The sequence below is a fragment of the Gavialis gangeticus genome, unplaced genomic scaffold, assembly GCF_001723915.1.
Source record: "Gavialis gangeticus isolate Ggan-Ray unplaced genomic scaffold, GavGan_comp1, whole genome shotgun sequence".
NCBI classification, from domain to species: domain Eukaryota; kingdom Metazoa; phylum Chordata; order Crocodylia; family Gavialidae; genus Gavialis; species Gavialis gangeticus.
In genome coordinates, this window is record NW_017729022.1 from 165,557,148 (window position 1) to 165,573,632 (window position 16,485).

At 40.0% G+C, this 16,485-nt stretch overlaps 1 protein-coding gene across 1 annotated transcript in view; it reads right to left on the reverse strand.

The window, feature by feature from the left end:
* USH2A (usherin) overlaps positions 1–16,485 on the reverse strand; it is a 756,200-nt gene that overhangs the window by 656,367 nt on the left and 83,348 nt on the right. The window contains exons 9-10 of the mRNA XM_019516454.1: positions 10,704–10,899; positions 9,812–9,942 (exon numbers count right to left, since the gene is read on the reverse strand). Coding sequence (XP_019371999.1) covers positions 9,812–9,942; positions 10,704–10,899 — 327 coding nt within the window. The remainder of the gene's footprint in view (positions 1–9,811; positions 9,943–10,703; positions 10,900–16,485) is intronic.

Here is a 16,485-nt window from a genome sequence, read left to right on the forward strand (position 1 = left end):
GATCCTGAGAGTTGGCCTGACCCCACAGGGCAACATTTGTAGCAGCTGGTTTCCCTACTGGCTTCAGGAAGAGAAAAGCCAGGAACAAGAAGAAACAACCTGTGGCTTCTGATTTCCTTCTCACTGATTGCTTGAGGGCAGAACACAGTTTTCCCACAAGTTAAGTGGGACCTCCTTATTCCCTCTTTCTCAGGCAGATCTCAAGCAAGACAGAATTATAAAGGCCAGTTCTGCTGGACAAGGTACAGTAGGCCACCCAGAAACAAAAATCCCATTTTCGTTGGCATTTTTGGGGCATTCTGATTTCACAGACAGACTTCATTCAACAGACCTTTCTGGTAATCCCTGTTATCCTTCTACATCAACTGGGTCCTCAAACTGGTGAATGAAGAAAATAAGATTATCTGAAGTGATTCAACCAGGGAAAGTAATTCTTAAATCAGATGGCAACCTAGAATAATCATTCTCCATTCCAATTCAGGCCATGGGACAGAGAGAGCGCGAGGCCAGAGTATTCACCAGGTGAATGCAACATGCACTGAAGTCCTAGAACACTTGTTTATTCCATGGAAAAGACTTGATGTGTCCTGGTCATAAAGTTCAACATGTCTGATGTGGTTTTCATAAATAAAGATGACAGGATTAGCCCCAGGAAAAATCTTGTCCTGGGCAGAGCACATTTTTTAATCTCAATCGGCATTGCCATCAAAGGGAAAATAATCACCCAGATTTACAAAACAGAAGTTGAAATGTGAAGAGAGTAGACCAGAGTGGAACAGAAATATCATCACTCACTCTAATATCAGTTTGGTCAACTACTGACTGGCCTCTCTGCATCTAGAAACAGCAAACACAATGACCAATGGCCTCTGTGTGTCAGAACCTAGAATGTGATGCAGTGAATTACCTCTTTCAAAGCTGGGGAATGTCTCTGCTATGAGCTTTCTCACTTTTTTCACTGCTTTCCATGAAGGAAAGAACAGTAGTTATGATTTTCTGACTGAAGAAAGTCTCTGTCAGATTAACATACCTCAAAGGAAAGGTCTACTATTACAAATATAATCCTTTATCCAAGACTAGATGGGTTCCAAAAGGATATTTGCATGACTGAACCTTTGCAGGTTCAAAGGTGTTGTTCTACTTGCTTTTTGTTAATTAATGTCTCCCAATCAGATGCTGAGTTTTTTAAATGGGGATCTTTGATGAGACCCAGAGTTGTACTTTGAATTCAAAGTAGGATTTCTTATAACTGTCATAGCATTTATTCAAGAAACATTTTTTCATTCTGTCAAGCAGTCTTTAATGGCACTGAATCTCAGGTCTAAGAACTCAAGCCTCCTAGGCAGCCACATGGTCATCAATTCAAAAAGTCACCAAACTTGCACACTCATCAACTACTCTCTACCAATTTTCTTCTCCATGCATTTGTGCCTTGGGGAAGAGGGAGATTATATAATGTGCTTGTTCGAATACCTACATTTAAAAGGAGCCTGCTTCTTACCCTAAAGACACTGCTATGAGTATTTTTTTAGTCTGGCCACTGATTACAAACAGCTGAGTTCAATATATGCAAGTCCAGACAGGAGCAGATGAATCCTGGAGATCAACACGTGGCTATGCAGATGGTATTGCTTGCAGGGCTTTGGCTTCTTCAACCATGCGATAGTGTTCCAAGAAGAAGGCCAGCTGCACAGAGATGGGATCCACCTACAAAGCAGGGGAAAGAGTCTCTTTGCATATAGGCTCACTAATCTGGCAAGGAGGACTCCAAAAGCGATGGAGACAAAAGCCCACAGGTAAGTAAAGACCAAGGTAGTGCACATACAGACCACATAAGAGGATGCAAAAGGAGCCTTAATGATGCTGTCAGAGGTAAATTAGCATGGCAATAAGCCAGTCATCTAAGATGTTTATATACTAATGGGAGAAGCACAGAGAGTAATCAGAAAGAACTGGGAATCCTAGTACAATCACAGCAGCATGATCTAATTTGGATAACTGAGACTCTGTGGGATACTTGACATGACCAGAATAGTCAGAGATGTTCTGTGTATACTTGATCTTTCCCCAGATCAGGGAAATGGACTTGATGATTTCCTTCGGTCTCTTTGAGCCCTACATTTTTATGAAAATCCCACTGGACCCTCTCATTAAGCATATGAACATTTCCTTTCTGAAAGTAATAATGTCCACACTCTCGAGACAAAATATTAACAGGAATAATGATTGAAACTGGCATCCAAAGATTGGGTTTATTTCATTTAGCAGATTTTCCCATATTCTGCAACTGTTGTGCTTTCCAAAAGACAGATAATTTTCATGTTCCTAGTATCCGACAGGCCGTGGTCTGCCCCAATATATGTTGGTTGAGGTATCCATGTAATAGTTCTGGCATGTCCTGGCAATAAGGTCTTCAAGAATAATAGTTCATAGCTCTTTCTATGAAAGGAAACTAAATAAGAATAGAATTGTTACTTTGTCAAATGGTAGCAAATTTTGGGGCCCTGAAGTCAGGTTTCCAGTTGGTGAAAAACAAATCAGTGACACAAAGTCATATTTTTCCAAGTAGCATTTATTTATCTATAAAATATACCGAAGTCCAACTTCCACAACCTGCACACAGGCAATTTCCCCTTACAGAAACCTCAGATAAAACACTGCTTTTTCCCAACAAGCAGCTATCTTAGCTGTCTGGTTCCTGGAATTTCACTGCCTATACACATTGTCATCTATCACTGCCTTATCTCCTGTGCTTCACCTGAGAAACACCTTAACCCAAAGCTTTCCACTTAGGCTAAAAACAGACAACAGATTTAGGGGTGATTAGGGCTGAGATGGCTCCCATCTAAACATTTACACACTAGGTTTAAATGGCAATTAACTCAAATTGAATTTGGATACTTCACAGGTACTTAATGTGGGACAATAAATATTTCCATCTGTAAGGTTTGCTATGAGACAAGATGCTCAAATCTGAATTATATCTTTTGTCTGTTTTTAGGCTCAGAAACATTGAGCCTAACAATGAACCTTTCTTTTAAGGAACTGTAAAGGCAGATTTGACCCCCAAGGAAAGGGTACTTGGAGTCCAATTAAATACTCCTAAATGCAAGTACAGTAGAGACTCAAAACATGCAAATTTCACCATAATATTCTCCCCCACCCCCTTTTTTTTTTGGTCAGATCTGATTTTCACTAGTCCTTGCAGGATATTTTCCTTTCTGATGGTGGAGAACCCCTGGAAAATGTCGAACATTTCCCATACCTTGGCAGCCACCTCTCCCAGTCAGTCGGTCTTGAAGTAGAAATGGAACACAGGACTGGCTGTGCCAACATATCCTTCAGAAAGCTTCTTCACCATGTCTTTCTCAACTGAAATCTGCAGATGGAAACTAAGGTCCTGGTTTACAATGCAGTGGTTATCCCTATGCTCCTCTATGGGTGCGAGACATGGGTGACATATCAAAGCCATCTCAAGTGCCTGGAATGGTTCCATCAGCATTGCCTGAGGAAGATCCTTTGCATTAGTTGGGAAGACCACTGCAGCAATGCCAGCATCCTCTCTACAGCTAACAGAACCAGCACTGTGGCAAAGATCATGAAACTTCAACTCTGCTGAGCTGGCCACTGTGTGTTGGTGGCTGACACTCGTCTCCCAAAACAAGTCCTTTTCTCTCAATTTAATCATGGTAAGAGGACCCACAGAGGACAGAGGAAGCGCTACAAGGACATTTTGAAAGCATACCTCAAGAAGGGTGGCATCAACCTTACAAACTGGGAACTGCTGGCTCGTAACAGGTTTCAATGGTGCTGCACCATACATCAAGACAACTTCAAAGGGAACCGTCCTGCTCAGGAAGTTGACAACTGGCAGAGGAGGAAGGGAAGCGCACAACGTCCTGGCCAACAGCTGTGTTCCCTCTCCCCCCAAGACACTACCTGTCATATCTATGGAAAAACTTACAGAACATGGATTGGACTCCTTAACCATCTTAAAACTCGCAAATAATTCCCTCTCCCCCCTTCCCCAAAGACATCATCCTCAAACCAAGGGACAGCCGAAGAAAGCAGCAGTCAGATCCTTTTTCAAATTTCAAATTTAGATCAACAAGATTCACTTCTATTCAGGTGAAATGTAGTGTGAAGTGAAATGTACGGTCAAGGTACACAACCAACAAAAATGAAGAGGTGAAAGTTTTCAAATATTGAAAAAATCTTAGTTTCCTATATGTTATAAATATGCCTAAAATGGTTGATCCTGGCATGATTTAAATGCTTTTGATGTCTGTCCTCCTTAGTTGGTCTTAGAGTTGTAGCTGTGCTTTGGTGTATGTAATGGTGGGCATTTGCATCAATGTATTCTCCTTATTCTGTTCTCTATCAGCTGTCTAAAAAAGAGCAAGTGTTCTTCAGTCACCTAAACAACTTGAAGACACCTTAACAGTGAGGATACATAAGCACACTGCCTTTGTAAGATGCTATTTCCGTTGCAACATAAGGTTTTTATTTTATTTTATTTTGCCATTCACAAGTGTCATAGATGGGAGAACATGAGGTGAATAACATATAATGTAATGCATCTTCTAGTTTTATATTGTACTATTCATAAGCCTACTGAAATACCTAGATTGTGTGCTTGAGAAATAAAAAGACTACAATGACTTAAGTACAAAAATGCGTGTGTTTTTAAATGCTTGCTACATGTCCATGAGCTAGATTTTCATGCTGCTTTTAAAAACATATATTGTTCAAAGGAAATGCTCCAAAACTTCACATGGACAATCTCTAAGACGCATACAAAAAGATAAAGTTTTTAAGTCTGTTCAAATAGTGTTAATTTAGAATTGGAATAAATTTGTCCTTGATCCTTTGAATGCTCAAAACAAAAAGAAGGCAAAGAAGTCCCCCAAATATTCTTCCTGTTATAGCATACTTGAATGGATGGGCGACTGGTGCCTCCTGAATTGGGGGGAGGGGGGGCACTTGGCCGATCCCACTGACCCAGAAGTGGCAGCAGCAAGCACTCTCACCTGCCCTCCCCCTGCCCGGGAACGCTGGCTGTCAGGGGGTGTACTACCACTCTCAGGGGGTGCATGTGCACCCCCATGAACCTCCTATGCATCGCCACTGCTTGAATGGATTTTAAGGGAAACACAACAGAGTTCAAGGCTATCACGTGCTCAAAGAAATAAAATATTGTAAGCTTTTCCTTGGTGTTGGAATATATTCCTCCATGAAACTATAAGCCATAATTTTCTAAGGGGGCTTGTAAAATCTGTCAATGTATTCATACAGCACTTTGGGGTATGGATATATGTACATTTGGAGGATTTCAAAAGGGCAACAGCTGTTACTATCTAATTGCTATTGTGTGGACAAGCCGGAAATGATACAAAAGTAGCAGAACCACTCAAAATTTAACAAAGCTTAATTCAGGGTTGAATTTGGACCAGTTTGCTACATTTGAATCATTTCTGACCTGTACACATGTACCAATTAAAATGTAACAGCTGCTGGCCTTTTGAAACATTCCCACAATTACATGATGTGGTAAGTAAATGAAAATCCTGAGGAAAAATGGAGTACATGAAGAAACCTGATCTGGCAGATGGGAAACAAAACTGATAGAGAAGGGAAGAGAGATATCTGTATTAAATCTTAAATCAGGCAGAAGGCATAGTAGATTTCCACCCTACAGACTAACTAAATCAAAAAATGGAAAGATATTGCTGAAACATTTCTTGATGCTTGAATTTTTTCTAGAAGCAACTGCAATTCCACAAAACCTGAGAAGATGATGTTTACCACTCCACTACATATGGCGGGCTTAAAGAGATGTACAATATTTTCCGTGGGGTGGGGGGCAGGATCATGAAAGAACAGCAGACAGGTAAGCACTTGTAAAATGGTATAGGGAAAATAAGCAAGGGATTGGGGAGAAGGGGAGAAGAGAACAGCTGGGAGAGAAAAATCAGGGCCAGCAGCAATTTCAGTATCCTATGATTTAGGATTTACTATGCTGAGGACTTTCAAGGCTGGCAGCAAACTGTGCAGATTGAGGCACATAGAGATAAGAACTCCTTTTCCTAAAATAATTCACCTTAGAATATCTGAGTGCAAGAGTGAAGTTACAGTATTATCAGTGGCACCAGATATTACAAATGAATGTGGGGCATGCTGTACCCTTTGCATGCTAACTGGGTGGTCAGTAACCAGGGATGGAGTGGGCAATTACAACACCATTTAAAAGAGTCTTGTAGTTGCCCTTGCCCTTATGGCTAAGTCCAGACAGTCCAAAACCACGGGGATGAATTGATTCAATCTTTGCAGATTAGTCTAAACTGCATAGATTGAACCAATGAACAAGTGAACAGACATTCACTTTTGATTCCAGAAATGCATCCACATGCCTGCAGTGGGCCAGGCCAGAAGCCCGGGTGGAGGGAAAGGGGAGAGGCGGAGGTGCATTACAGCATGCCTCCCTGCTCTGCTAAAGCAGACAGATTGGCCCAAGGCTAGCCCACCCACCCTGTAGGGTAGGGGGGGAGGGGTTGAATGGGAGATGCACAGCATCCTGGGGTCCTGTGAGTTAACTTGAATCTAGAGGGGATCTGAGACAGAAGTTCAATAAACCCATTTAACCTAAGTTAGTTAAGTCTGATACTACATCCATCCAGGTTTATCTTAAACCAGTTTCAGCCATTTTGAAAGCAGTTTGTGTGTGCTGAACTTCTGTTGTGTTACAGATTTTAACGGGTTTTTGATCACTTATACTGGTTTATATGCAATTTCTGTCCCTAGCCTTAATGAGGTGAGTTGTCATTCCTAAATCCCACTCCCACTTCCATACCTCATAAAAGAAGAACATTTTTAAAAGTTTAATCTAGACTTTGAAATGTAAACAAAGTTACTAGAACAGAATGAGCTGTAAGTTACGGGCAGGTGGGAATCCACTTAAGTAAAAATGCTAAATCTATGCTCCCATTTCCCACAAAGAGTAACGTAAAACAGATGAACAGAACAGGCATAAATTTCCCAAGCTCATGCCAATGAAGTTTTAGGGATAGCAGTAATGTATGAAACATTCTCCTATCCTTCCTGTACATTAATATATTTGAATCTGATGAATAAATACATTTTATGGGTGATTCAGATGTCTCTTCCGGAATTCTATACCTCCTTAGAACTTAGTGACAGATAACTAGCTCTGTAAAGAAGGCAAAAGCATTGATGAACTGCATCAACCAATGATATGTCATGGGATATGTAAAAGTGTATTCTGCACTGTTTTTGGCATGTTTCCTGAAAATTATCATTGTGACGTGACAATTAATTTTCATGAGTAGGGTCCTTATCCCTTGATTCCATCTTCCACAGGTCAGACCTGGAAATACTTCCTTCAATGTTACCTTTCTATTTCATGTAATTCATTTCAGCCCTTAGTCTCCAGCTTTATTAATCTATTTTAATGCCTCTTAATCATTTCTCTCTGCCTTGCATCTACAGCAGCAGCCTATTGATGTTGTATTGAACAGTACAGTCCATCCCATTTTCCCCTTTTTAGTTCCCTTTTATAATTCTACTTTCATGTTCACATCTCAGCCTCTTTTCACCATTGTATTTTTATAAATATTAATAAATTATTTATAGTCATAAATTGTTAAATTATCTGACTTCTTTTTATTATTACCCGAATTTACTGTTATTCTGGTTAATATGTCACCAGAAAACAAAAGGTGATAACACTAGTATCTGATTTTCCTTTCCCCACACACTGTTATAGAATATTACAACAGCTCAGGTTCCCAACCTTGTCTGGGAAGTTTTAAAGGATCTTAATTGATTTGATTTAGTCAGAAAGAATCATCCTCAGATGACAGAAATAAGAATCTCTTTCTACTTACTGGTTACTCGGTATTATTGTTAAACACATAGTGGTTTAAATATGCATACTGCACATTTGAAATCTGTTTGTAAACCAATGAACTCCATGCAGATTAATGAAGTCAAACGGTGATCTGTACATAGAAGATCATTTGTAGGATCAAGGTTACAGATAAACCACTCTCCAAAATAGATTATAATTTCAATAAGACAAGATAAACAATTGTAAGACAAATCATAGGATGAATGTTATAATGGCTTATTTTATTAAGAGTTTTTGGAAGAAGTAAACCCTTAACAGAAGAGCATGCTGAAAAATATATTTTACATCAGTGGGGAGGAACCTTTTAAGGCTGAAGGCCAGATTCACCCAGTTTGGGTCAGAGTACGGTAGTGGGCAGGCATTAGGACCCAGTCATTACTACCACTTTCCCTGGTGGTGGCATGCAGAGAGCACTCACTGCTGGTGGTTTTCCTAATAGTGGCAAGGAAACGTGATTGCTGCCCAAGCCCCCACATCTATAGACAGCATCAAGTGGTTCTGCAGGCTGCTTCTCCAAGCCATCTGCTCTACATCTATTCCTCTGTGTTTCCAATTTATATTATACTGGGGTGGAGGAAAACAGCATTTTCCATATCTCTTCACAGGGCCTGTTCTGGGTCATGGTTCTAATACCATGTGATAAAAAGATGTACCATGACACATTTCTCAGTGTGTCATATATGCAATACTTGAATGTCATGTGTACTTTCTAATTCACTTTATTTTCTATCTCCATGTGTGAGGGAAAAAAATCCCTCAGACTCAAGATGTTAACAAATGTTGCTGGGTTTAATCCCATGACATATCATTCTTACATAATGACTGAACAGTATTTTAAAAGACACTTAATAGGAGCTTTGAAAGATGCAGTGGCCACATCTACACACGTGCTTTACTAATTAGCTGTGCAGTAAACCATCACCATCTACACATGCACCCCTATCAGGCCATGGTACATTAATTCATTCTCCCTGTAGGATAGTACCGTCTGGGACAAGTACTATCCTACAGCACAGTTATTTAGTTCACTTGAAATACATGTGTAATTGGTGATATGGGCCAGTTAGGGTATAAGGATGATACAGTGCAGGGGCTGCCAGCTGGCTAGCCCCCCACTGGAGCACCTTTGTGCCGCTGGCAGACCCTCCACAACATATTGAGCTGGAGCAGAGCAGCTCTAGGGCTGGCAGGCTGACCCTTCAGACCCTCTGCCAGCCCCACAGCTGCACCGCCCCAGCTCACTGTGCAGTGGTCCCAGGCACAGGTGAAAACATTGCACTTGGGAGCAGTAAACTGGTGCAAACTGCACTGGGGTTTATTGCTACGTGCTAATTACACATGTAGATGCACCCAGTAAGATTTATTAATGGGATATACATTTTGCTTGCGAGTTCCAAAGCCTTACAAGTCAGAGTTGATGGCCTTTCCTCTTTTCATTTACCTTCATTTTGTTACAAAATGTGCATGGTGAATTTTATGGAAGATCTATATTTGTATTTGCATGGGGGAAAAAAACATCTAACTTAACTTTAGTTGCATCTGGGGCCTAATCTCACTGCCTAATCTTTTTAAAAAGCAAATAATTTTTGAGCATCAATTTTTGAGTGATCCGTGTGATACACCATACATCTCCCCAATTTTAAGAAAGTCAGTGCTCAAACAAGGCACCAAAAATTGAGCCGTATATATTACTTATCACTCGTGACCCAAAACTGGTTTTAAATTGTTTATTGGGTCTTGGAAACCTTCCATCTTCATTACCTACCATTTTGAAATGAACAAACTCCAGCAACTTAAAACACTACCCATTGTATATCCTGAAAATAATTTTACTCACTTCCCAAAACAAAATAGAAGAAAACATCTGATGTTGTAATCCTTTACCTTATCACACAGGAGGCTGTTATTTTTGGTGCCTGCTGCATAGCACTCACAGGGCTTACAAACATCGACGGCTGAAAGATCTGCACCTGCTTGCCGGTAATGGAAATCCTTACACAACTCACAGTTTCTTCCTGCATGAGGGAAAGGTTATGCATTATGGCTTCCAATTCATTAAAATTAGCTGTATAATTCAAAATTAAAGACTCTATTCCTTTGAGAGAATTCTATAATTTTCAGGACGTCCATTTTAATGCACCTTTCATCTCTACCTGCCAATTTAGTGATCCAGAGCATATGAAACAATGAACCTGTTACAAACTATGTTTTAGTCCATTAAACTTCCATCTGTTATATAATACCACACTTCTATAAAGCTGTGCTATGTGCATGCCTATACATTTTTGGACAAATTACTGTTGAACCTCAAGCTTTCCCCTATCTTTTTATTGGCAAAGCCAAGAATACTGAAAGGTATGCAAACTCTCTACATATACAACATGCACATTTTTACTCTGTAAAAAAGAAGTTGATATTTTACCAAAAAATCTCCAATATTTTCTATACCTTACCTGATTTGATGGGCCTGCCATAAATGTTGTGCATCATGACTAATGGAAACCATTTTGTCACCTTACCTATATAGTCCCTTAGGATATAATGCTCATGGAAGATTTTATACAATCTTTGACAGCATTTTAGTGGCAGTTGTTTGTCTAGTTGAAGTGTTCCCATAATTCTAACATCTTGATGATGGTCACCTCTTACCTTAAAACAGGTGAATTTTCTTATGAGGCATCATTATTGGACTTCAGAATTATTTTCATTGTTATGATGGTCCTCACAATGATTACAAAATAAGCAACGATGTATTGTGTTATTGCTTGCAAATTACCTGTTGTGTTATGTTGACAATTATCACATATTCCACCACCACCTCTATCATCTTCATTAGGAAAAGGATCCAGTGTCACATCATAGTGGCAGCTTACTGCATGGCTATAGCACTGACAAGGTTTGCAATTATATGCATGAACTTGGTCCCCTAAATGAAAAGGCTTGTCATTATATAGTGGCAAGCAGCGGTCACACTGAAAGAAAACAAAAATGAGTTTTTGCTTTAGAAGGACATCTTTGTACTCTACAGATTCATATTGCATTTCATATCTTTTTTCCTCATTTAATTGTTAAACATGTTGGCACAAGACCTTTTTATATGTAGAAGCAGGCACAGAACAACAAAGGATATATTTTAAATGATGCAGCTTTCACAAGAATTAAGTTTGAAGGTAAAGGGGAGGAAGGAGAATAAAATTAAAAATACCAAAAGCCAAACTCAGCATAAAGGCCAGATTTATAAAAGTATTTAAGTACTGGAAGATGCAAATGTCTGCAAAGCAGGATTTAGGAAGTGGGCAGGAAGAGTTATTTGCTCACATTCTGCTGCCCACTGTTTTGCAATTACGTTATAGCAGGTTTCTCCATAGCTACATAATGCAAGAACTGGACTCCTTGACCCTTTCCTCAACTATGATGCATCAACACAAGGCTAGCCATAATCTAAATGCATACACTATTTTATGTTACAACATTTCACAGCTTGATAATACAAATATTATATTATTATAGCATAAAAATAATCAATGTTTTAAGTATGCAAAATTACATATTCATGTTCTAAAAATTGTGAAAGATCATTATTCATTTAAAAGAATTGGGCATAGTTGTATGCAGCCATCAACTGAGTATACTGTATTTAATTTTGTTGCAATTTTATCTGTATTTCAACAGTGATTCTTAATACAATATGAAATACACTATTATGGTATTAGTTAACCAGCTACCATTGTTTTTAGAAATGCTTTGGGACAAAATGTTTTCTTATCTAAAATGTTCTTATTTCTTCAGATTTACTTAGGAGGTACAAGGATTAGTCATTCATTTATTTAACATCACAAAGAATAAAACTGTTAAAAATGCAACACAGCCCTGAAATTTCTATCCATGGTTCGATGAAACCAGTCTTGCATTATCAGTAACTCTGAAGGTCATGAAGTGGAAACAATCTCAAGTTTGTCTTGAGATTCTACAAAACTTCAAAAGGATTTATCATAGGTATGGACCACAATAAATGGAGAGCACTTTGGACAACTGGATTTGGACAATACTGTTTGGACAACTGCATTTGGATAATACTGAAAAGATCCAAATGACATTTAAAAAATTGAACTGTTAATAGAGGTGCACCAATACATTAGTCTGATATCAGATTGGCACTGATATAAAGAAAATATTCTATATTGGAAATTGACCCAATGTGGCCGATAATTTGTCCGATAAATGCCTGTGCATGCGTGCAGCTGAAGCATAGCACGTAGGGGGTGAGGAGCAGAGCCTGGCAGTGTGGAGTGCTGCGTGCAGCTGGTAAGTCTGATGTGGTGGAAGCGGTGTATTGGGGGGCAAATGAAGACCCCTGCAGTGAGGGAGGGAATGGTGCAGGGGCAGGGATAGGTGCTGACCAGCCGGGACAGGGAGGGGCATGGGACAGAGGCACAAGCAGCTCATCCGTGGGGTGTGGAGGCATGTGCCCCCTGGATATGTGCAGCGCAGGGCAGGCCAGACAAGCATCTCCCTTTTTGTCCCAACTTGGATACTCAGCGCCTCCCCACCTTACACTGGGACCCCGAAGCTCTGGTCCCAAAAAAGCCTTGCAGCACACCAGGTGCCCATAGGCTGGGTAGCTGCCAGCAATGCCCAAACTGCAGAGGCCATAGGGTTACCTTCATGCAGGTCCAGTGATGATATTCTTCCCCCTGTCACCCCAACTTAGCAGAGGTGAGCCACCCACACTGGCTACTGATTGGGGGGGTGGAGGGACCAAGCTGGGGTCCAGGTGCCTGGCTCTGGGGTCCCCTGGGAGGGTGTACAGAAACCAGAGCTGGGCAGGGAATGCCTGAGAATACCTAGGAGGGCGTGCAAGTGCCAGGGCTGGACTCCTTCAGGGCTGTGCCTGTGGACAGGGGAGGTTTTCCCAGGCTCTGCTTCAAGTTTGTGGGCTGATTCATGATGGGGTGGGAGCTCATGGACAGGGGACAGAGGCGCCCTGGTGCCAAGGCTCGTGCAGGGACACAGACCCCCTCTCCCACCACAGCCTGGCTGTGGCTCGTAACTGGCCAGAGGGAGGATGTGGGGCTGAGGACAGAGGCTTTGCTGACTCTCGTCAGTGACAGCTCAGGGGCAGGGCTGGCCCGGCCCAGTGCTTGGGCAGAGCAGATGAGCTCTGGCTAAGGCTACGGTGCCCCTCTGCCAGAGCAAGGAAGGAAGTGCCACAAAGCCCCATGAGATGCTGGCAGAATGTGACCTACCTTATCTTGCAATGGGATCTAGCACAGACATTTAATAAAGTGCTCCAACCTAAAGCACTTTAATCTGATACCATCCATCCAGGATGTGGTATCAGAACATGATCTGACATTTTTGAAGCACTCTGTGTGCCATGACCATCTGTTTGGTTACATAGGTAGAGCACTTTTTGCGTGCTTATTGCATGATAAGTGTAATGTCTGTACTCAGCCACTGTCTTTCAAGCCTAGCAGGTTTATATCAAGTGCAAGTTCTACTGCGGGAAAGTTAAAAAAGGTTATAAAGTGTTTCAATTAGCTACAACAATAAATACTGATGGGAAAGGTGTAACAGGAGAAGAGAACGAATTAAACCAAACAGGGGACTACTGATATTAGGAATATTACCCTATTCCTAAATACTATAGCATTTAAAGTAAGATATTTACCTTGCATTAACTGATACCCAGATCAATCCTAATCTTTTATTCCAAGCTACATAAAATTCTGTATGACTCTAGAAATCAGTTTGTGGTTACAGGGTGCACATGGCATGAGATGGACACAGGAAGAGCAATATGAAGTAAGAAATGTAAGCATGCAGCTCCTGACTGTTTTGTTGTTTTTTTTTTTAATCATATCATACATTGCTGTAAGGTTTATTTACTGAATAATCTTTCAAAAATTAAAAAATACTAAAAGAAAAATATTGAGAAAGTTACAAAAGAAATACAAAAAACAAAGGCTTAAAATGGGTTGGAGGTTCTATTTCCTTTAGGGTATTGGACATAGCCCTGTTTACACATGATCCTTCTTTCGGACCCCATTCTAGTCCTGTCCCACACATGCAAAGGTAGAAATTGTGTAATGTTACAATCTTTCAAAAATCACTGATGACTGTCAAATTTATACTACAATTCTATTTCTATTTTTATTTACTTTTATTTTTATTTTTACTCAATTTTTATGCTTTTTTGCAAATATTACAAATAAGTTTTTAATTAACAACAGATATGTTTACATTATCTTTCAAGAAAGACAGAGGGACATTTAAAATAGCTCCCTCGGGACACAGCTGTTTCTCACATTTAAGCTGCCAGTAACAATTGGCCTCATGCATTAACACTGCCAGATATTTTTGGTCATTGTTTAAAATTACCACTTTCAACAGGAAGTCATAGCATACCATTACAGTAGTTGTCACGTTTGTGCATATTCAAATATATATATGTTAAATCCCTACTGAATTTGCCAGGTATTTTTCATCAGCATTTGAATTTCATTTGACTGTCATCCAAATTCTAATTTCTGGCAAGGAAACACAGAGCCCAGAATGTATGCTTGTGTAGGCAAAGAGTTTATTCTTATTTTCTTAAATGTGACATCGTTAGCAAATATTATAGCTGAGATCTAAAACGATATCAATAGAATTTGATTGATTTTAAGGGGATTTTTTTGTCCAAATCCCCTAAAAGTCTTTTGAACTCTCAACCTATATGTCATTCCCTTACATGGGGAATGACAATAAAGTGCTAATTATTAAAAGAATGTCCCTTTTCTTTCCACTGATATTTCTGAAGTTAGTAGGCCATGTTACATTTCCTTGGCTCAGTCTGTGAATACGAATGGAAAAATATGTCCAGTTTGATATACAGTAAATGAACCTTTACTTTCTCTGGGAATGGTTTTCTAGGAAAATGCATTACATGAAGTCAGCTGGCTCAAAATATCTAGCTCATCTTGACCCAATTCATTAGTCAAAACAAGACTTTATTCTAATTTATCATTTTATCACAATTCCTAAATCCAGCAAATGTGCGGATAGTCCTAGTGACATAAGCTTGAACATACATGTGCTGAGTTCCCTATTAATCATTAGGAATGCTGGAGGACAATAAGCTGCAAAGTAATCTTCAACTTATCAAGAATGCAGGATGTACTTGAAAAGGTACCAGTATTTTACCATAAGTAGTACTTAATCAAGACATTCTTCCCTAGTTGTTCAAATGTTCCATTCCACTGCTTACCTCTGGATGGCATACTTATTTGTATCAACATATTATTTATCCTGTACCCCCTTTCTATATAGAAACTGTTACACAATTCTTTCCATCCTTAAGTATAATATCCTGAATCAAATTTACCATTCCACTTCAAATCCATAAGCCTAGATATTCTGACTGTGACAATGATCAACATATATTTACATTACATTATATTAGAATACATTAAAAGGGGCTTCAGAGGAGATCCAATACCTATAGACTGGTGAGCTGAACTTATAGTTTCAACCAACTTGTCAGGAATACCATTAAAAAAACAGGATTGTTTGTCACATGGATGAACAGGACTTTCTGGGGAAAAGTCAACAAGACTTTTGTAAAAGGACACACCTCACCAATTCCCCTGAGTTCTTTGAAGGCATCAACAAGCAAGTGGTCAGGGTGATCCAGTTGATAGAGTGTATTTGGACTTTCAAAAAGCTATTGACAAAGTCCCACACCAGAGGCTTCTAATAACATTAAGCTGTCATAGCATTAGACGCAAAACCAGCAACTAGATAAATTATGTATTCACCTACCTAATTCTCCACCAGCACCATATCCTTTAGGTGCTCTCCCAATATTCCAAATACATCAGGCATTTTTAAAAAGGAGCTGTATGTGAGACCCAATACACAAGTAGTTAAGGTACTCACTTGGAAAAAGGTGTAGGGGAAATCTGTTTTCAAAAAAACCCTTTAAGTCTGATTTGGAGCAGAGAGATGAACCCAGGCTGAACCTATCCTGGAGAGTGCCCCAAGCATCCAGCTGTTGGGTATTCTATGAGTCTCTCTCAGGCTGATAACAAAAGTTGAATGCCTCTAGAATAGCGGCTCGCAATCTGTGGTAAGTGTACCACCAGTGGTAGGCAGACAACCTGTCAGTGGTATACATTAACAGATTTCATAGATTTCATAGACATTAGGGCTGGAAGGGACCTTGGAAGATCACCAAGTCCAGCCCCCCACCCGAAGGGCAGAAAGTCTGCTGGGGTCAGAGGATCCCAGCAAGATAAGCCTCCAAATTTCTCTTGAAGGTGTTCAATGTAGGTGCTTGAACTACTTCTGATGGCAGGCTATTCGAGACCTTGGGGGCTCGGACAGTAAAGAAATTCTTCCTTATGTCCAGCCTGAAATGGTCTTGCAGTAGTTTACAACCATTTGACCTCATCATCCCTTGGGGTGCTCTGGTGAACAAATGTTCCCCCAGATACTGGTGGTCACCTCTGATAAACTTATAGGTGGCCATCAGATCACCCCTGAGCCTGCGCTTTTCTAGACTAAAGAGCCCCATA